At 37.1% G+C, this 23,197-nt stretch overlaps 1 protein-coding gene across 4 annotated transcripts in view; it reads left to right on the top strand.

The window, feature by feature from the left end:
* Positions 1-21,336, top strand: part of DCLK1 (doublecortin like kinase 1) — a 230,355-nt gene extending 209,019 nt beyond the window's left edge. For 2 of the 4 annotated variants that reach the window (XM_030954375.1, XM_030954546.1), the window contains 2 exons: positions 2,040-2,153; positions 16,425-21,336. In XM_030954375.1, coding sequence (XP_030810235.1) covers positions 2,040-2,153; positions 16,425-16,589 — 279 coding nt within the window. In that variant the 3' untranslated portion in view covers positions 16,590-21,336. Of the gene's footprint in view, positions 1-2,039; positions 2,154-7,741; positions 7,816-16,413 lie in introns of all 4 variants that reach the window. The other 2 variants (XM_030954699.1, XM_030954456.1) reach the window with 2 other exon arrangements.
* The last annotated feature ends 1,861 nt before the right edge of the window (positions 21,337-23,197 follow it).

Raw genomic sequence — 23,197 nt, forward strand, 5'->3', positions numbered from 1 at the left:
TGGAGCAACAAAAATAACTGGTCACCTTAAAAAAAGAATCTTGTGATTAATGCTAAGGCTGAGATGAAATTCTGTAATCCTAGCCCACTGCCAAAAGCAAAGACTTAGAATAGGAGAAAGAAACAGTTAACCTCTTCAGGGTTTGACATCCCTCCCTTTCAGCAACCCAATGAAATTCTTGTCAGAAGTGTTTACGCTGTTCTCCAGTTCTACAACTTATCCTGATGATTCTGATCAATTTGATATTAGATGGGGTGTTTTTTTCACTTCTTGCCTTTTAAAACTGCAGTGCAACTTGTTTTGTATTTCGATAAACAGCTGTCATCTCTCACCCTCAATAGCTATCTTATTGTTGACTGAAATAATTCTAGGAGCCATTTTTATATATATTGATTTCTTTATAAAGCATTTTTGAATAAAAGAGAACTACTAAACATCAGATGGCACCAACAGTAGTAATAAAAACTAAGTAACAATAGAGGAATTCTGATGTATCCCTATGCTGCATCTTAAACTGGGCTGGAAGGTATTTCATCTGAAAGCTGGAGCCCAAACTATGTGTCTGTGGCATGTTGCCACAGGAGCTGTGGGTGTGGTGCTTCACCAATAAAATATGACCACAGTCTTGGTAACTATTGTCTTGTTTGTAATTTAGTCTTTTGACAAGATGACATGAACTCTTGGCAGACTTTCATGTCAAGAAAGCTAAGAGAATGATTTCATTTTTCTTCCCTCCTCTCGTGATGAGGAGTTCACTTTACAGAATAGCTTTCTTCTGGGAAAGGCAAGGTCAACGGGAAGCAGGTTATTTTTAGGGGTCATATACCACCGAGCCAGGACTCCCCAGTGATAGACAATAATCAGCTACTGGGTTCTATTGTTTTGTTTTGTGTTTTGCAGCTGTGTGCACTTGACCATATTTTGCCAGCTGAGACATTTTGTTAAGGGGTGAGTAAGGGATCTCTAAACACAAACTCTCCAAGCTAAATAAATAACAAACCCTACCAACCTCCCTAAAATTCCCATACACTCACTGAACTCACGATTTACTGCAGCAGCTCTGTAACTCTTTAAGGGCACTCGAAATGGCTGAAAAATAAAAGAAAAAAGTGTCTGTCATCTCTCACTATTCTGATATTTTCTTGTTTGCCTTTATTCTGCTAGGATTTTGCCTAAGTAGAGTTCAAGAATTATTTCAGTTGTTTATTCCTATACACACCATGCAGCACCAGTCAGAGATGACTATGGCACATGGCTCTGTATATTTTGCCTGTTGTACATTTTGTTTCCTATTCCACGTGTTCTGCATATTTGTTGCCTGAAAACCTGCATATGCTGCTAGGGGGGAAGTCTCACTTAGTAGTGTTTTTTGCATGTTTTTAAGGATCTTTGCTACAATTTCTGAAAAACACTCCTCTTTTCCTGGGTTTAAATTCAGTCTGTGGACTTGTGCAAAACCACAAACTCCATTCTTTCTGTCAGGGTTTCTGTTCAGTATGGAGGATGCCAGTCTCCCTAGGTGCAGGTATCCAGGTTTGCTCTCCAAAGCAAGAAGTCTCAGCTGGAAGGAGTAATGTCCCAGTCCAGCCTCTTGTTTTTGTAATATCTTGGAGACTTTTTATTTTGAGGTCATTATCATTAAATTTATGTGATGAGTAAACAGAATCTTAAACACATCTGAAGTCCTCAGGTTTTGAAATATCAATGGGCATAAAAATAACTGGGTAGTGTAATTAATGAAAGAAAATTGTAAGAAATGGTAAGGAAAATGAAATGTTTAACAATTATCATTAATGAACATTACCTAAAGTTTGAGAAGAAAATATAGGGCAAAGAAGAAGAGAGAGACTGCTTGGTGCCATAATGTGTTCATCTTGTAAGTACCTTAAATGTATTGATGGAGAAATGATTGACCCATATTTTAATACAAATATTTTGTAAACTTTTCTGGATTGATGGGACCTATCAGAATCACCTCACAGTTCCTCTTTTTTTGGTCTTTCCTCTCTGAAGTTTTATTCTGCTTTATTTATCTGCAGGATGATGGCCTTCCAGAGAATGAACATCAGCTCTCAGTAGCTGGGAAGATAAAGAAGCATTTCAACACAGGCCCTAAGCCGAACAGCACAGCAGCTGGAGTTTCTGTCATAGCAGTAAGCATCTGAAATACACAGATGAAACAGATTTATGAGCCCACCAGCCAGTTTTGTGTTTATGACACCAAAAAAACCAAAGAGGGTTAATATTTAAATAACATTTAATTAATATCAGCATCGTTAGACTCTGGTATCCTGCACAACTTCTCCTTTGGTTCTCCTTGTGAGTCACATTGTTATTTAACTGCCCTAGGAGGTATAACTGTACACACAGAACACAGTTCCACATTTTACCAGAAGATCAGTGGACCTAACTCCAACGTAAATTCAACAATTTGAACTGTGGTATCATGACATTTTACTTGGCAGCAGACTCATTAAATGGATTTAGGCCACACAGAGACTGTAGGAGGACAGAACCACTTTAAAATGGAAATTTCTTCAGAATTTAATTGAAAATCTCTATGGCAGCCTAAGCCTCTCCTCTCTGAAGACATGAAAGAGAGCTGTGATGCCTCACTGCTGCCTTCATGGTTAACATGAGTCTAACCACTTCAGATTTAGCTGGGCAGCAGCATTTTATTGTAGTGCTACACACAACCTGCTTCCCTGTCAGCAGAAGTATTTAATGGGGTAAAGACTTAATGGAACTTTTTGCTGCCTTCTGTCACATTGCAATTCCAGTGGAGCCATTCCAGGTTTGAACATGTCGGAGTGTCTGAAACAAAGCTTGGCCAAAATTTTGACCAAGCTTTACTGAGATTTCAATGGCATCCTCAGTGGAGCATACATCACATACAAGTGTATTTTTTCCTCACAGATGAACATGTGTATTACATATACATGGACATAGGATATATTCAGCATATGAAGAGATTATTCATACTAATGCCATTGAATAGTAACATGCACATCCTTCACATTTTTGATACATCTGCTTGTGTTTGTAAGCTTTCCTTTATTACTCATAGTAATGTGAACACTCCAAAAAGTCACTAAAAGTGTGACATGTTAAACGTAACCATTCCCATATCAGATTACTCAGTGTTCATTCCCAGCTTCCATAAATTGCAGGTGGTGTGACTGCACATGTACACTTTCTTGTACTGTTTCCACTTTCATGTTTCTCAGCTCAGCCCCTCCAGTGTTGAGTTAAATCAGCATGAAATAAATTCAGCTCAGCACATGCAATCTGGCTCACAGGTGTGAAGTGCTTGTGCAGCAAAAGGGATACTCTCAAAGTTACTTGGTATAAGTACTAAAATTTCAAACTGTGCCTCTCTCATATTTTTTTCTTTACTCTTTCCTACCCTAAATGTCCTCAACATGGCAGCAAGTTGTTCCTCATGCTTCTTCTAGATTTTTTCAGTCATCAGCTAACATAGTCAGCATTTATTTATTTTCATTTTTAAGCAATAATACTGCAGCAACTCTCCCACAACTAAAACATCACATACCCATTGCTCATCTGAACTGCAGGTATGTTCTTTATAGACTAGCTGAAACCGTGTTCCTATTGAATGGACTGCCAGCACGCTTGTCCATGAGAATTACTGCTCAAATCCTCCATGCTAATGACTTCAAAGCTTAAAAGCAAGAAATGATGCCTCTGTCCTCATCCATCCCTTGCCTCCTTTATGTTTTTAATTTCCCTGCCCTCCTCTTTATTTTATTTGCCCCAGTTACTTTGCCAAGGAATTGTTTGCAGCAGTTTAACACCCGAGTAATGAAAAAGGCACTGTAGTGAATCTGTACACTGCAAAACATCAGGAAAAATGTGTATGATTATTTATATTCTTAATGACTTTTATTGTTTTTTAGTGTATGGAAAATTAACAGATTGTTTTTAGGGATCATCTCTGTGGGCAAACTTTATATTCTGACACAATTGATCCTGCAACTTGGCCTATAAAGTAGAAATGTTTAGAATACTTAGAAGAGATAGGGAAATACAGACCTCTTTAGTGTTTTGGTAATGTTTCAGAATGCTAGATAATTTCCATTTTATGAATAAATTAGTTTTGTTTTCTACAAAAATAATTTAATATGTAAAAGAAGGCCAAAAGCAGAGCAACAATGTCTCTAAATGTTGTTTCTGCATTTGGTAGTCTATTTAATATACATTTGACATGCATGTCACCAGAATTTTATGTTTGGGAATCTCCCTTTAACTGTGAAATCTCAAATAAGCTAAAATTAAATCGTATTAACAAAGGCTGCTCTAGATTTAGAACTTTCAAAGTATGTATAGATGCTGTAACATATTGTTTGGCACTAAGGACATGCACTAACCATATTTGCTAAAAAAATACTGGGGGTTTGTGCCTGCCTGTATGTTTACATACTTTTTGAGAGAGTGCTTGTGTATATAATATATAGAATTGCCATCTGTATATTATATAACACATATGTGTCTGTGTTTGTGAAAATGTGTTAATATGTGCTTATATTTCTGCAGCTTAATAGTAGAAAGATAAATATTATCATTATTTTGAGTATTATAACCCTGTTTATGTACAGAGCTTGCTAATATGTGGTATTTAGTTCTTAGTTTGTCCTCACATTGGTATGATGTGATATTATATGCCTGTTTTCTCTGGTGGTAAAAAGTAACACCTCAAAGATCTCAAGGAATATTTACCATATGCACCAATTAAAACTACAATATGAAAATTAAATTCCTAAAGATGTATCTCTGGTCAGCTTGACTGAAAGGAAGTTTGAAACTACATGTGTTTTTACAACTTCTGTGGCTACTGCTTCCTTCAGCAATGTCCAGATTACATTGATTCCTTTGGTTCAGACTTATGTCTGCTTTATTGATGTGATAATCTCAGTAAAAGTTGTCTCCGTCTATCCAAGGCAGAGACATCTTACTTCTCGTGCATGTGTCCAGACTTCAAGTTTGTCCACATTTGAAAGGATTCATCAGCTTGGACAAACTACCCTAATGAACATGTGCATGCCTAGCAAAGCAGTTCCTTTGCTGATGTAGTAGAATGATTTCTCAAACAAAATTAACTATACAAGCAAAGAGACTTTTCTGTTGATGCAATAATACATCATTAAAAGTTCTGCCAGAGTAACTATGTCAGTTGGGAAAAAATTCCCCTGAACCAAAATAGCTTTGCCAGCAAATTTTTAATTGGAGAGCTAGCTTTTAAAACAGCAAGAGAATTAGCAAGTCCCAAAAAAATACTGCTTGCTGATGAGAGACTATGTAGGAGAAATATCACTTTACTTGCCCTGTTCTTAAACTCTTGTCACAGGCGTTGACTACTGGTCTCTGTGGGAGACCATTTGGGCTAGTGCCCTTCAGTCTGTGTCAGAATGGCCACATTACTGTTAAGCATGTTCCAAAATATTTGCAGGATCATGTTTCTCATACAGCTTTTCAATAGGAGCAGTATTTTTTAGTTCTGTGATTGTGTTTATAAAAGGTACTGCAGTAAAAGCATAAAAGCAGGCTTACATTAACTAGCCTTTTTAAAATTTTGGGGTAGATTTTATTCTTCAGTTCTTCAAGGGTGTCAATTCCACTTGTTTTGGTTTGGCCACAAAACAGTACCCTTGTGGCTGTACCCTTTAGGCTTCAGTGACAGTGGCTAGAGCGACCAAGAGTGCAAATCACTTTTTAAGAATGCTTCTGCAGTCCAAAGGTGTGCTGTAATTCCTTGTATGAACTAAGCATCGTTTAATATATGTCCTTGTCTGAAGTGTTAAATCTAAGCCTGTATGTCATCACTTTGGTGCTTGTACTTTTGCCATTGTTAGGACAGAGAAAAAGATTAATGCTTATCCGCTGTTAAGGTTGTATGAGGTCTTTCTCTTGGCAATGGGAGTAAACTCCAGCTGGAGATGCAGAGTAAACAAGTAGAACAGAAAAGGAGAAAAGCTGCTTAGAAAGTTGGTGCAGCTCCCTTCTGCTCGCAGGGTCCTCGGTTGGGGACCCTGGCAATGGCAGGCAGCGTGTGGGTCGTTGCCCTGCATTCTGCCGATTTTAAAATAAAAATTACCCATGCCAAGTGGAATTTTTAGTCATGGGATTTCTTGGGTGGTGTGGAGGAGAAGCCAAGCCTAGCCTGTAAGTTTTGCTTAAAGTTTTAAAGCTGAACCTCTGTCTTGGCTATCCTTTCATATCTATTGTCTGTGTTGTCCTGGGGTCATTTTCCACAGTTGGGTTTCTCATGGCAGGATCTCCACACCACCAAAATTGTTTCAGCTCTTGTTAGGGAGCGACTTTCCTAGTTTTCTCTGTATAAATTTTTGGCTATTCAATTTTAGGGCAATATTTTTGATCTGCTTTTTAGGAAAACATCCCTTTTGTGTGTTTTATGTGCAGCATACAAGGAAGCCAGTAGATGGCAATAGCAGACCAGTGTAGTTAAGCCAACACAAATTTAACTCTAGGTACAGGGTTCCCATGGTTTTAAACAGGAAACATGATTTAAATAATTCTAAATAAGATGAAACAGGCATTGTTAAAAAAAAAAGAATAAATTATTAAATTCTACAGTTGCAGGGGAGTCATCAAGAAAAAGTTAAATTTGCAGTTAGTTCCTAACTCCCCTTTAAGTGGTTGGTACCTGGAAATGTGTTGAACTGCTATTCTGAATTTAGAATTAGAAACTGTCATCAGTATTGGAAATATATGCCACACTCTTATTGAAGCCCAAAATGTCCTTTTCCCTTCATAGAGCAAAAATTTTAAAATCATTGCAACAGTTTTAGAGCAGTTAGAGTTTCTCTGTCAAGATTTTTTCCCCAAAATTTTATCTAATTCAGCTAAATTATGTTTTACCATCTGTTAGTGCAGCACAGGAGGGTTAGGGAAAAGAACACATTTTCTTTGTTCCTATGCACATGATTTTGCTAATGATAAACTAAACTTGAAAGATCTATAGTCCTTAAGTAATACCACCAGCACAATTTCCTGGACACAATGTTAAGTTCATTTCCATTTTGACTTTAATTGGTGCAATTTTAAACCAAATAGTTTTGTACTGTTATCTTTTTGAGCATGAGGTGTAAGCTAAAATGATAAACAATGTTATTCATGGCTCTGAGTAGTCCTACTCTCCAAGGTTAACGCATTTTTAGAAATGAATTACCATGATTGATGGGGTATCAAAACCTGATTCTTTTCATCTTTACACATTCCATGATTATGAAGCAGTCTAATTTAAGCCTTGTGTAGTCTGTCTAGCCTGCTCCTCGTGATGGTTGCACTGCATTTAATTTTTTAAAAATTATTATTTTTGAACTTCTCAGTTTAATTGCAAAAGATAATATTCTATTACTGGTATGTGCAACTTAAAAGGGCACTACTGTCTTTGGAGGTAACAAGATATTTCAGACTTTTAAATGAATGCATTATGCATTAACTAACGGATTTGCAAACTCCATTTTAGTTTCAAGAAATTGGCTTCTAATTTGGCAAGACCAAATTTAGAATTAGTATATTTTTCTTTTATTTCTTTACTTCTTTTTTTCCTTTTTCCTCTGTGGTACATAGCTTTAGGATGTTAGATAAGAGTGAAAGTGAAAAGAGTAAATATGCACTAAATAAGGAACAGCTTGCTCTGGAGTCTGAATTCTCTAGCCTAATGTCGATCCACTGAGTTGCCCCATTTCTCTCTGCTCAGCTGGACCACGGGTTTACCATCAAGAGATCAGGGTCTTTGGACTACTACCAACAACCAGGAATGTATTGGATAAGGTATGAGATGGTGCAGCGCCAACAGTCAGTGTTTCCATGGCAACGTGCTGGCAGTCTCCATTAACCAGTTCCTTCAGTGGATAAACATGCTTTTTGATTTGTTATCCGGTCCATATGCTGCTTTATCAGTTTCGTTTTAATCTTGATTGAGATGCCACACCCCCTCATTCCCTTTCTTCACCCATCCCTCACACCCACATTGCCAGCTTTCTCTTCATTGCACATGCTCAGTATCAATCTCCCCTATAGTTAAAAGGACAGTGTATATAGAAAATCTACAGATATGCTGAAGTACGCACCCTCCCCCTCCCTTCTGCTTGTTAAGGCATCTGCTTCCCCTGTGCTCCTGTTTCAAAATACATGGAGCAGCAACAGGCTCTCAGCATATATTTTCCTCCTTTTCCATGCGAGATGTGGAGCTATATACTGTCATTTTAAACCCACTAAACACAATCCTTACCTTAGATTGAACAATGCATTTGCATAACGCGGGCATAGAAACTCTCCCAAGTTCACTGAAATACAATGCATTGTATGTGCTGGTAAGCTTGTGTTTCTAACAATGCATTCCTTCTCTTTTCTTTTTAAAACCCTTCTGATACTATTTATTTTGGTTTGATTTTTTTTTTAATATTGCATGAGTCTCTTGAATATATTTTTCTTCATTGTGTAACTGTGCCAGGGGTGTTGTTAGCTGGCTTAACCTGTATGATAAAATGGGGCTCTGGGCGGGAGGGCCTTATTCTGGAGTGGGGGCAAGCTGGTTTCCAGGTCTGATAGCCCACGAGAGGCCCACACACCTCCTCAATAAATCCAGAGTACTGGAGTTTCCATCAACTGGTTACTTGCTGTCTTTTTCCTTATTACTCACAAGACTTACATTTTGGTAACTGGAGAAATTTTATAAGTTTACTGTGGGGCCTATGTTTTCTAACACTGCCTTTAAGAACTTGTCTGTGAGGGATTTGTAAAATCTCAGCAAAGTAACCACCTTAGCAAAACAGCAGAGATGGTCACTGCTAGTGTTTCCAGTAAAGTAAAACTCCCACCCTGGATCATTTCACCAAGTGCATGGATCGGGCTGCAGCACGCTTTCCATAAAACCTAACGGTTCCCTGAGTGCACACTGAGGACTAAGTAGTTTCTGATATGGATGTTCTGGGGAAAGAGAAATGAAACAAACCCAAACCCAAAAATAAGCCTATTTTTCAGGCAAAAAGTAGAAATCAATCCTATTCATGAGTTGAACACTGGCTAGCAAAAATTGAGAAAGACTCTCACTCTGAGTGCTGGAGTGCAGCAGTACCTGTAATTCATCTAATTCCACCCTCATGCACTTGTAGTGGTGGCTACAAACCCACTGTCACCTGCAAAGGCAGAGCAAAACCTGCTGATCTCTCTTGTCACTTGGCCTTCTTCTTCATGCTCCTTGGTTTTGGAGAAGGGGGAATGGGACCTGAGTGCCCAGCTTTAGGTGACTGTGGGTTTGATAGTATTAGAGGAATTTTCTGTCAAGCAGAACTTTGATGAAGAGTTGCAAATTTAATGCCTGGTCTGTAAAATGGTGGGGAAGGTCACATGAGCTTTTTTTGTCTTCCTGGAAGTTAATTGCTATCCATGGTCAGTTTACACTCTTTCTCTGATTTACATTTTTTATTTTATATTAAAAAAAAACCCCAAACAAGCAATGAAGGTCTTTCCATTTGCTATACACAATATTTGGATCTTTTAAAACCGCTGCTTCAGGGGGAGCAGATCAACAGAAAGAGGAGCCTGTGAGAAAAGTGAACATCTCAGACTGGCCTTGACTCAGTTTAACTGCATAGCCCAGGTTTTAAAACAAATCATATGCATTTTTGGAGAGGTAGGGGGGAAGGCTCTAAGTCTGCAACTTGGTAAATAAATAAAGCTATTAAAAAAAAGGTCATTTGACTAAAGCACTAGTAATGGCTGCCATCAGCATACAAAATGACACATCCCTGAATAATGGGCTGGAGCAGATGGGCGATAATCTCTTTTATTCATACATAAACTGCTCTGTTTTCCAGCTGGGGGCAGTAACAACAATGTTTATAATTAGGGTTTTCTAAACTGTGCACCTAGTGTGGAAAGGCAAACTGGGAGATCAGGGCTCCTAGGCGTGGATGCTTAATTAGGAAATCCTCTGCGAGGGGGTACAGTGGACCAAGCACTGCCGTGTGTTTGGGCCTCTCTCATCTCCCAGGAACATGCAGCTGTTGTCGTGACCAACATTTTCATCTAAATAAAACCATTTTGATATAGTAAGTGTTTAGTTTTTAGCAGCGCAGATGCAAAGCATATGAAAAGGTTCATCAATTCATGTCTATAAACAAATAATTTATCGCAGGCACATGAAAATAAATCTGAATTCACAAGTACAGAGAAAAATGAAGCCATGTCTCAAGGAAAATGTAATGCTCCCTTTGTTAGCATTAAACTACTCGTTTCTACTGCACTCCTCTTTTAGTTTTTATCTGTATTTTCTAGAAGTCTTCTAAAATAATTTCAAAATTGCACTATTTCCTCCTTCAACAACCAGAAAATCTTGTCCTTTCTCTGCCAGAAAGACTTCTGTTTTCAAAGTCCTTCAAAATCCTAATTTTTCTGAGCATATTTTGCATCTTCTTTTATTCACTTTCAGTGGGATAATACATGCAGAAGTGATGTGATTTTTTACTTACAGCAGGAGTTGTTGTAGCTGGCATGAGCTATAATGCCTGGAAAATCTTTCACAGTTCCTTGAATATGAGGATCTAGGAAAACACAGGGCCCAAATCAGCAAAATCATTTGGACCCCAGACTAATACATGTTTTAAAACCAATCCACCAAATGTTGTTGGAACATCAGCCCTGCAATCAGAAGTGCAGTAAAGGCCAAAGCAGCGTCAGTAGGGGACAAGTCTTGGAGGTCCCAGTTAAAGCCCTGAAGATTGGGCTGATTCAGAATATCAAAGGAGCACCAGAGTGGTTGCATCCAACAGAAAATTAGTAGAAAATGTCAGTGTGTGTAGTAGTACATATATTAGTATAGAATATTAGAGTGTCTTATTTTTCATATATCCAAGACACTCTAGAAAAGCAAAGTGGGCAAAATAAAATCCAGGAAGTGTATGGAAAAGTCATTAATGATCTATCTATACAATGAGAATGAAAACGAGATGAGTTACACTGGGTGCTTAACAAAATTATCAGTCTAGTCAATATTAAATTCATAAATAATAGATTTTAAAAATATAGTTCTCACTGTCACAGTTAAAAATATATCTAAATAGCTCATTTGAAAACCCATAATTCCATCCTCTGTGTTTGGTTCCTAGTTCACATTACTTTGCATCTGTCGAGTTACTTACACCTGTCCCAAGTGGATACAACACACTTTCAAGTCAAAAGTTGCAGCCAGATATCTTGATGATGGGACAAGGAAGCTAGGAATGAGGCTTGCTATCTGTAAAGTGCCATTTTTAATAATATAAAACCCTCTGTAAACTGAAGATTGGTAAATAAGGCAGATACCTAAAACAATTTTAAATATCTTCTCCTGATATTTGGATAAAAAACCCACAACTGATTTACAAACTATAAATAAAATTCACTCATGCAAACAACTTGGCACTAACTCTCTTCCACATGTAATTGAAGCCAGCTGAGGAATTGTGTCTCTAAAAAGAGGGATGTCAAAAAGTAAACACAAACTTAAACACAGCAATATGAATTCAGCAGTTATGTATATAGAATACTTGTCTTTCTGTTCACTCACCAATACTGTACAAAGCATATATCAAATTGAGTTGGTCTTCTTTCTTTTTTACTTTCATTTTAGCTAAATTTCATGCCAGAAGTTACATGGTGTGCTAAAGCATCAAGCTTTTGTATTTGGAGGCCTGGGTTCAAATCCACTCGATTAAGTTGTCCCCTCGATGTGGTCATTTGCACGTCTCCAAATCATAACCGTGTAACTTGACTTGGTTATACCTTGTGCCTGAGGGACTAAAAATACCATGAGTATCTTGCTCCTGGACTGAGGTGCATTGCTAAATTTGAAGACACTCTCAAGAAAGTGTCTTGATTCATGAATCAATCACACACATATATATATATATTAATATATATAGCGTATATATTATATATATATATATATAAAACCTGAGAAACCCATGGAAATTAAATTTTTAAAAAGATGAGACTGAAGGGCTGCCTGGCTTGTGCCACAAGCAATGCTTAATGGTCATTTTTACAGCAAGGAAACCTGTCAACATATAAAGGTCACTAGCCAGAAGTTTAAGGAAATAAGATAAACTTATCTAGGTGTGAGCATTTAAATGTGTATATAAAACTGCGGATATAAAAGAATGTACTGGAAGGAGGAATACCAGTGTTTCAATACATAGATTCATCTAATTCCACACACTAAACAAAGCTTCCCAAAAATTGCTAACAAATTGCAAGTATGCTCCTGCAGAATAAAAGCAAGCAAAGGGAAGGGTTTCTTGGATTAATGTGTGAACAGCTGCATCCCCAGTTTAGTCTCCTGGCTGGTATGAATAATGTATGGACTAAGAGGCAAAATGCACATTAATGTTCTTTTATTAATGAAACTAATATATATTTGGTGGCCAGCAGTAAATTAAGACAAGTGAAAAGAATAACAGTCACTGCTCACTTTCATAAAATTCAGTTACTTTAATCCAGTAATTACTGACCTGACAGAAAATATCAGCCCACAGCTAAAATAAGCAAAGCTCCCCATTGCAAATCCACCACGTATATCAAAGTGGTTGTAGTTTTTGAAAATCTGTTCATAAATACACAGTGCAGTGTTTTCCAAGATGAAAAATAGATTTGGATGGCTCATGAGTCCTGTAACTTCAAGTGGTAGAAATCAGGATGAAGACACTCTTTATGGAAAAATCCTGGGGAAATGCTAACTGCACCTTAATATGTCAATGACAGAAACAATGATTTCAAAATAATGCTCTGTTACTACAAATTAGATGCATTTCCAAGAATGGCTTGGTAACTATTTGGTAACTATTTGGTGCTGGCTGTCAGGATTACTAAATGTTGATGCAAAATACATTAGTTCTTAATTAAGTACTTCAGACCCATCACCACCAAATTATTAGAGGCAATCCACTTATCTTCTGCTGGATAAGAAGCCCTACATTTTCTCATATGGATTGCAGGAGGGCAGCTGCATATCTTAAATAAGAATGTTGTCTTTACATTTCTGTTGCCATTACTCTCATATAGTGCTCAAAGTTCTGAGTCTCTAACCTAGAGCCGGGAAAAATAAAATGTCAAAATGTGATAATGAAAGTCTGGGATTTGCAGCCCTGTGAAGCATAAGTGCACTTCAGATCCTCCTATTATTTCTTGAAAGAGTAGCTTGAAGTAGAAATGCCCTGGAATTCCATGATGGACTGGTTCAGGCACTGGCGAACGAGCCAGATGAACAGCAGGCGAAAGAACGCATCTGTTAAACCAAGGCAATGATACAAGAGACCTTCATTACTATTGATGTTACAAAAACATCAATAATAATGAAAAAGCTGATTTTTGGAGTATGTGCATGTGCACAAGAAAGTACAGTAGGTGAAAATCACCTTTACAAAACACATGCAGTCAATACTCTCATGTATCTATCTTACCATCTTCTCTGCGTTCTAAATAATGGATCTATCATATTTTGAAATTCTTTCGAGGTAAAAAGTAACTGCGACATCATTAAATGAAAAATAGCATTTTTGCAGAATGCAGAGCCACAATATCATCAGCAGTGTATTACACACTGGAAGTGTCAGTGGAACATTGGGCAAAATGAGCTTTTTCTTGCAAGTGCTACAGGGCCTGAGCATCCTGTGGCCAGAAGTGCCGCATTTCATAGTTTTGACATGGCAAACACCAAACGTAAGAATATGACCTGTGTATTTTTGCTCTCACTAGATAAATACTGACCTCTTTGACTCTCTATGGCTTTGTAGCTTTTTATTCAATAAACTCTTTGGGTGAGAAAGTCTCTGGATATCTCTCAGCCCAGGAGAATAACCACAATAATGCCCTGGACTCTAGAAATATGTCTTTACAAAGACTGATTAGATCAAAGCCAGGGCAAAGACTGGGTAAAAATGTAAAGAAAGTAACAAAATATCTCAGGAAGTTTCTGAAGGGTTAGGAAGCCAGAAATATTTGGCCCTACAAACTACAGCAACATAAGGTGCTAGTTTAGGTGAGACCGTCATGGGGTTTTTGCTTAATATCTTTTACTATTGAGGGAGTGCTTTTATAGATATTTAAACAAATAGATTTAAAGAAGAGTCTCTAAAGCTTTTCCAACAATCATAGAAATATAATATCTTGGGTTTTATTTCTACAAACATCTTTGAAAAGATGTTCTGGTACCTACTTATCTTTGTTCTTTATAAAAAGCAATATCCTAAAACCCCAATTTTCTTATACATTCCCTTATGTGTCAGTTATCTAAATTTAAATATCTTTGGGTTTTGGATATACATTTGCCATTCCCATATAGTAGGTTTTAAAAATAAATTCTCAATTTAATACAAGTATTTTTATGTATTCAACAAGAAATGTTTAAATTTCTCAGGGGAGAGTATCTATTACCACAGGATGATGTGATGTGGTTTAAACTTTAAATAAATGCTTATTTCCTGTAAGCATAAAAAAATATCCTTTAAATGGAAATCTGTATTTTATAGAGCAGTAATATATGCCATTCTTTTCAATTTTCACACAAAATTACATACTGTAAGCAGTATATTCACTGTGTGTAAAAGATCTAGGTATTCTTCTGTTTCACATTAAAAATAATCAAAAACTGAATTGGTTCAAGGCTAAGAAACATAGAAGGCATTGAAAATACTAATTAGAACTCTTAACCAAAAGAGAGCAGTAAACAAACAAACAAACAAAATTGGCAGATGCAAAGTGTTGGATTTTGTAGCAATTACTATTTAAAATAAAGGGATGAACTTATCAAAATGGATCACTTCACCCTCTTAAAGTAGTGCTATATGGTTTCTAGACACAAAAAAAATCATTCAGCAATATAGCCTAACTAAATCCACTTGCTATAATACTTCTGTACTCCTGTCCATCTTTCTGTCTCTGTTACATCATTATTGAATGCTGGTTGCATTATTTGAAAGCCTGGATTGCTATAATGCTATTCTGCACCAGTATGATGGATTTAGTTTTCATTTTAGTCTCAAAAATATGTTGGCTATAAATACATCTCTGCTCTCCTGTGTGGCTCACACTGTAACTGGTAAATTTTCTAGAGAAATCAGTCATGCATATCTTAAGAGAACACAATAAATCCTTTGAAACAGAATAACCTTTCAGCTGCATTCCTTTAAATAGACCTTTTTGTTATAGGGACAAATTTTTCAAGCCTTATGAGTGAAACCTATTTAGTTCTCAAAGTTATCTTTTTTCAGTGGCATGATCAGATACTTAGTTGCATTTTGAAAGTCATTTTACTGGTCACCTGCCTTTTCCCATTTTGCTTTTTCCAAAACAGTCGTGGGTTGGGATTTAAGGGGGCAGCCCTGCTTCAGAAGCAGCTAACCGTGTGTCAAAGTGCTCTTGCTGAATCAAGGCCATCCTGTTGAATTTATAATTTTACAGTGATTCCAGGGACTGCAGTCTAAGATCTCATAATCAAGAAGACAGCAAAACCCAGTACCGTGCTTGAAGCTTATAGTCAGACTAGGACTACCCTTACTTGGGTTGAAGTTTCACCTCGTAAATGTGCCAGAAAAGCAGAAGAAAGAATGTGGCTGGAAGTTACAGCCATCTTACTAAGAATTGCATTCTCAATAATGGCAGAATGATCAAAAATTAATGCCCATCAAGCAAATATTTCTCTTTCCCATTCCTGGATACCTTAGCTAGATGTGGATAAAATTAGCAGAGTATTGAATTGAGTAGACCTTGGTTAACAGGAAGAGACAATGTGGTCAGGCTGAACAGGTCTTTACATCAGAGCTCTTCAGCATTCTCCCTAAGAACATCCATTGAGCAGCATGATGTGTCAAGGAGCTGGGCTAGCTCCCTTTGGTGTTTGTTTTTCTCTCTTGTCTGACAACTTCATCACAATCCATCTTTGTTAGCTGATTGCACTGACTTGAACACGGGTGAGTGTGTATCAGCCTTCATTAGGTCAAATCAAAGACAAGTGTACATCTCTGCCTTGCCTGTAGAAACAGATTTATACTTTGAGAAGGATGGGGGGAAGGTCACTTGGTATTTTGCTTGAAATTTGATCCTGTTAAAGGATGAAATTAATAACATCCAGAAGTAGAACATATGGCATCCATATATATGGCACTGTATCTGCTTGATGATGTCACGCTACCTCTTAAGGTTTGGGAAATGCACTTTTTAAAGTGTTTAGCTATGTTGTGGGCTCAACCTTTCAGACCTGACTGAGACAGAGCAGGCTTAATTTGGTCTGAACATTTATTATCCCTGGTATTTGCAGGCCACATAAAACCTCATGGTTTTCATTATCTTTGCATTTCACACACAGCCTAATTTCATTTATTCTTATTTTATGCCCCTGCCAGACCACCGCTCTTGATAAGGAGAGGCAGGTTTTCCGACGAAGACGCAACCAGGATGTGAGGGGACGTTATAAGGCTCAGCAAGCTCCACCCGAACTCAACTCCGAATCGGAAGACTATTCACCAAGCTCCTCCGAGACTGTTCGCTCACCTAACTCACCCTTTTAATAAAACACTTTTTCTCAAAAGCCTTGGCTTTAACCCTTTGAGACCCTGAAACTACTTCAGGTCTGTGTGGAGTGGATACAGCTGATCTATCCAGCAATAAAAGCTGGGATGGGGGAACACAAAAGGGTGCTCACAGAATCTTTGTAAGAATAATTCCCTAATTGATTGAAATACTTGTTCTCTGTTTAGATTGCAACTTGCTGCTAATAAGATCCTCAAAGGGTTAAGGCTATTTTGCTTTTTTATTTAAAGATAGAAGCAGTGAATGTTTTCATCAGTGGAGCTAGGAACTGCAGTATGTAATTTTAGCACATGTTAACCCTCTGAGTAAATGATCACCTTAAATCTTGACAACCCATATTAGGGTTTTATTCTGGCTTTTTTGCTTTTATACGCACATATCTTTTATAGTATCCTGAAGTTCCTTGCCTGTTTCTGGCCAAAAATATATCAAATGTACTATTGCTTAGGAATTATAAATATAGGCTTAAAAATGAAAATAAAATTAAACAAATGGTATCTTCTGCAGCAGCTCATTCCAAACCTGTATTGTATTTCCACACGGAGTGACTGTTATTGGAGGATATAATGCAGGGCTAAATGGGAGATTCAGTTTAGGTCATTCTCATGGTTTACAGAAGATGACATGATGGTGGCCACAAAAGATTGCTTCCATATAGTTTGCTGCTAATGATAATGTTGAGTTTGGGGAAATTGCTTGAGGACATGTTCTGCCATGTAATAGTATGTAATGATATAGTTGAGAAGTTCCTGGTTCCTTTGCATCACATTCAGGAATGCACAGGCATCCTCTCAGCATGACCTGGTTATTCTGGCAGAGCCATTTAAAAAGATTAACACTGATGAGCATCACCCTTTAAATAGCTAGAGTATTTCTAAATTGGGGAAAATACAAGTAATTTAATATATATGTAAAGCCTAAACAGAATTAGCAGAAGTTTTGTCTTTAGAATGGAGAAACTAAAAATGATTCACCAGTTTTATTTGTAATATTTAATAAAATGGGCATTTACACAGAGTATATATATATATATTACTGGTTTGTTAAAACCTCAAGACAACATTATAGCTTTTTATTTGATCATTATCATAAGTTGGCTTCCACAGGAATATTACAGTGGGTAGACTTTTGCTCCAGATGTGATAATCTGAAAAAAAAGAAAAAGATGGCTCAGAATTTCACTTGAATGAAAGAAACAACTTTCAAAATCATGTTCTAAAATAAAAAACATTGTAAAATTTATAGTTTCTCTTATTGCTCATATAAAATGGAAGTTTTCTCCTCTAAAGTTAAAGTTTTCTCACAGTGTCTTTTTAAAAGTCACATGGTTTCCTCTCTCTCTTTCTCTCTTTCTATCTCCTCCTCAACCTTGCCCTTTATCTTGCCTTTATTCTTTCTTCCTTCCTTCCTTCCTTGCTTTTTCTTTCCTGTTATACAGCCAGAAGTATCAATATACTACCCAAAATGGCATGCAGATATTCTCAGCTTCCTGGGAAGTATAAATAAATTTTTCAGGAGCAGGGCAAGTTGCCCACAGTCTCGTTCCCATTCTGAGTGGTGTTTGTTCACAGAACTGTCCGTATGAGCAGTTGTGGCACTCAATGTATACCTGCAGCTGGTGGGGGCTAGTGTAAAGCTCTTTGCACTTCTAGATGGAAGTATCAGTTGAACTGTAGCTCAAGAAACATTGGAATTCTGTTTCTCCATCCTATGGAGTGAATCTTTCATTGCCTCAGACGTGAAAATTTATGTATTGAAAGCTCTGAAGACTTTAAACACGGGAATTTAATCTTGTGGATCTTCACACAAGTGGTATAAGTATTCCATATATATATATATTTAATCCACCTCATACTGATGATCTAGAAGTGAGATATTTAGTAGAAACTAATTCTCCAGACTTTCTGGGTAATACAGAGAAATAAGCATTCCAGGTTTGATCCATCTCACCTGATATGGGAACACATTTTAGGCAGGACTCATGCTTTGATTAGCCTATTGGTCTCACTCCATTGACTGTAGAAGGAACTGCTGGTAGAAGCTTACATCAGACACCAATTTCAGATTATGAGTTTACTAGAAATTCACCTAAGCCATCAGGAGACTGATCTCTGAATGCATGTCTGTGGACAGAAGGCTTGTGTAAGGCCCCAGTTACTCTGTCTGGAGCCTGAGTAACAACATTTTAAAGCAAGTGAAACAAATAAGAGAACTCCTTTGGGGCAGGAGGTGAAGGGACAAAGGAACTACCATACCAAAGTTCTCAGATTTTAGGTTTTGGGAAAGGGTTGTATCTGTGTGTCAGATCCTTCTATAACCATCCAGCCCTCGACTCATGGAGAAAAGATGCTCAGTAGATAGGGAGCAACCACTGTCATATTAATGGTTGTACATTCGTAACGTTTGGATGGGACAAGGATGTTTTTTTCCATAGGATCAAAACCTCAGTCAAGATAAAGCCTTCCTTGCCACTTACCTATCCTAATTTACAGTAGGTCAGAATCTGGCACAAGTTTGACCAGCACTGCCCTTCCCACATTTTATTACAGCATTCCCTTTAGAAGAGATACAGCTCAGCCATGTAAATGTAAGACATACATGTGGTAATAAAAAGTGTCCATTAATACCACATGCTCCTTGACAATTGTGAAAATTTGGCAGTCTTAAAGCAAAGGCCAGTGTTCATTCTTCTTAATTAGAGAGGGAAGTTGGAAGAAAAAAAAATATATTTCACCTTATGCATGAGAAATATTATTCAAAAACCCATCTGGGATTTTCCTATTACATTTTCTTTGCTTTGGAATACAGGGTTATCATTAAAGTAAGATGTTTGGCTCCTTCATCTTAGACCATCTTGTATTACTTAAAATGTATGTAAAAATAATCTTAGATCCTGAAAATCCTACTCATCCCCAACGTCTTATGTTTCTGATTGTTGGTTCATGTTTTATGAACATAACTACAAAAATATTTCTTTAAGTTATTTTTAGGTTTGTGAGAGACTGGGTTTCAAATTGCTGATATCCTATTTTAGGTTTCAAGGAAAGGTATCCGAATATTTGAACTGTTTCAAAAGAGTTTCCAATGATAATTTAAAATACATCCATATACCCATAGATATATACTTTAATATATCCACATATATGTGTATATACTTATGGTTTCATCAAAGTTATAATGGTTTAGGCTTGTTTGGCAGTGACTGCCATTTTTTTAGTCTAACCTCTGAATTCTTGGGGGTGAGTGAAGACAGAGTATGTGGCCCTATAAATATTTCAAACACCAATGAAAAAAAGAAATCAAGCATAATAGACAATTTCTAATGTGAAAATCTGGGAGAGCACACCATGGTCATTTTACTGTAATACAGACCAGTCCTTCTGACTTCTTTCCTCATTTCTCTTTTGAATCATTGGCTGGTATTGCTGCTAAATGTGACAACAATTGTTTTAGCTAGCAGAGATGGATGGCAGTTGTGGTAGGCACCATCTATCACCGAGGAGATGGAGATGAGCACTTCCGAAGGGTGACTCAGGTCATCTAATGTTTGCTCTCTGGAGATGCCTGACAGCCTGATCTTAGTATCAGCAGGAAAGTAGAACAGGGTCACTTCCAGCTTAATTCCTCTCAATTAAATATAAGCAGGGATTACGTGGACTCTAACCTAAGTGGGATATTCTAGTGAGCTTACATGCAGTAAGCAAACTTTGATGTGAAAATGAAAATGTAGTATGGGCTAGCGCAGGATTAGCTAAAAGGTAGTGAGCTGGGAATTGTCTCATCTAGATGTATCTGTCTGAGTTAAGCATCTAATATAGGGCAGTAATCTAAGCTTCCCATACAGGTGCTAGAGACTGGTTTCTCTAACAGATAATTAAAATTCTAGGATGGATTAATCACTTATGGGATGAGGTGCCTAGCACAGACATATTTAGAACATGATTTATTAAGTCATGACATATAAATTAGTATTTCGGTGAGTTATAATTTTCACAGCATTAATGTACAAAAAATCCAGAATACTATGGTTCTACTCAGAGGGTTAACAGAAAAGCACTAGGCATGCTGATTACATTGGTGTATCCAAACTGCTTTGCTTTTTTTAGCCAGTGTTTGCTGATTTTTTCAGAAAATTCTTGAAAAAATTCAAGTTTGAAATAATTTAAGTGTTGTTGTTTAAGGAATTTCTATAACCAAATTAATCTTATTTTTAGCTCAAGTTATCACAGGAATAATATGTATCATTGATGCAGTGTAAGTCTGTAGTTACCAATTTTATTAATTCCACAAGTGATTCCAGAAATCGCTCTTTTTTTAAGTACTTATTATAGAGCTTACAATGGTGGCATAGGTGACTGAGACTGTCTTTCTTATTGGTAAACAAACAATATTGTAATTTCAAGAAAATCCTAAGAATCAGCTTTTCAGTTTGGTAGTGTACTAGTTAGGGGAAAGCTATCTCATTACATGCATTGTGTAAATCATCTTTGTAGATGAAGATTGTTCATATTAATGAACACATTCTTTTTTTCCTTGACATTGTAGCAGAAACTGTTTACTTGTTAATGAACAACCAATACATTAATTTGCTTCAGACTGTTAGAGGGGAAAGTGAGATTCCAGTCATTGACAATGTTATTGCTTTACAATAGCCCTCATCTAATTTAAATGTGGTGCATACTACAGTAAGCAAAGCCAAACCTGTGAATAAACTCCTGAAAAAGCCTGGTGGGTCTTTATTCAGTTGGGTGCTCACATACAGTAGCATGTGACAGCAGGAAGGCTTTCAAGAATTGTTGAAATGAAAGCGATATATCCACAAATAAGAGCTAAATTGCAATCCTTTCCCTATGGGGCATATATGTTTGAAAAGAAAAAATAAAGAAAAGAAAAGAAAAATTGGCTCAGAGGTTTGCAGTGGTACTGTATTACCACAGGGCAAGTACATTAAATCATTGTTATTTGCTAGCCTGGGGTATATGTTCGAAAATGGCATCTTTTTTATTTAGTTTAGATTGTGGGCAGGGAGAGCTTTCCTAATATTATTGCAGTGCCTGCTAGTGCGGCCATGGTTAAGGCTGTGTTAGTATTTCCATTACAAACTCTTAGTCTCAAAGGTTTTTAATTTGATTGTAAAAATTTGCTTCAGGCAGAAACTTGGCATACAATTTTTCAGCTCAGTGTGGTTCTTTTCCTAAAATATGAGAGAAATCAGCTTGACCTCTTCAACATTTATTTTCTAAGTGTACACAAACATTTGTGGACACAAAGGTGGTTTTTATGCAGCTCATTTCAGATGTGTCACGTTCTCAAGCATATCTCACAGGTCTTAACTACAAAGGTGACAGCTCAGAACTTTTGGGCATTTTGAAAACCAGGAGGAAAATTCAGTGATCAAGAGGAAAAATGTTCCACATGTGGAAGAGTTTTATTTTGACGTGACAATCATTTAAAGTTTGCACAGTCAAGGGTATGTATACGCCCTGTTGAGTGCTCATGTAATTCCTAAACCCATTAATTTAAGTCATTCCATGTAGAAAATGCTAAATATGAATGTGCTGAATTTCCCTGTAAGACTGGGAAACAAAGCAGTTTTTTCTTGTGTTTTATAGTAGCATGGACAAAGCTGACAATACACCATTGAAAGGGGTCTGGGAAGAGAAGAATCAAAATGACATGTTTTCTCTTAAGGGGGAAAAAATTGTCTGAATAAGACAGAGTTGAAAGCTCACACTGAATAAGATAGGTATCAAAAGCAATTTTAAAAGCATAAGTATGGGACCATTTGAAAATTATAAAAGTGCAAAGGAGCCATGCAGTGTAGTGAATCCATGCATGGAACCAATCACCTACTAATCTGGAGCAAATTTACAGCTACAAACAGGCATAATTAATACACAAATCAAACACACCCAGCAGCAGATGGAATTGAAATCCTAGTCCTTTTAGCAAACATAATGCAAACCTTTTCCTCATATATTCACTAAACAAGACCGTGTGTAGCTGTTTGAAGTAGTGTTGCATACAGGTTAGTGGGGAAATTAGGTGTTTAAAAAATGGCTGCAAATTAATTGTTTTTAATAGCAATTCTACCTCACTGGGTACTTTTAGGAAATGACAGCTTTTAAAAAGTGATGTCTATGCATTTTGTATTTATGTGCATATATACTTGGATAGCCCATGCCAAATGGCTTCAGTAAGAATTGAGTTGCTATATTGAGGTTTCATGTTGCCTGAACTTTTCTGCAACAGAGGCCAGAGGAAGGGACAAAAGTCTCCATGAAATAAAGAATTTGTGGATTGATCCACCTGTAATGGAGATGTCTTCCTAATCTTTCTCTTAGCGATCAACTTGGGTGATAAACCACAGTGCTCAGTCATGTCCAGAAGTATTCTCCCTACCTGAGTGAGTGGGAAGGGGACACTGGATAGAGCTTCGCACCTGTTTACTTGGCACCTGCCTACAGTGCTGCACATATTGTCAAGCCACGCATAAATATCGGGTTGGAAAAATAACTGTTCGCACCAAATGATAGAGCCAGAAAAAGCAAATCAGTAGTGATTAGCCATGACAAGGGTAGACTGG

This window comes from Camarhynchus parvulus, chromosome 1 (assembly GCF_901933205.1).
Source record: "Camarhynchus parvulus chromosome 1, STF_HiC, whole genome shotgun sequence".
Lineage (NCBI taxonomy): Eukaryota > Metazoa > Chordata > Aves > Passeriformes > Thraupidae > Camarhynchus > Camarhynchus parvulus.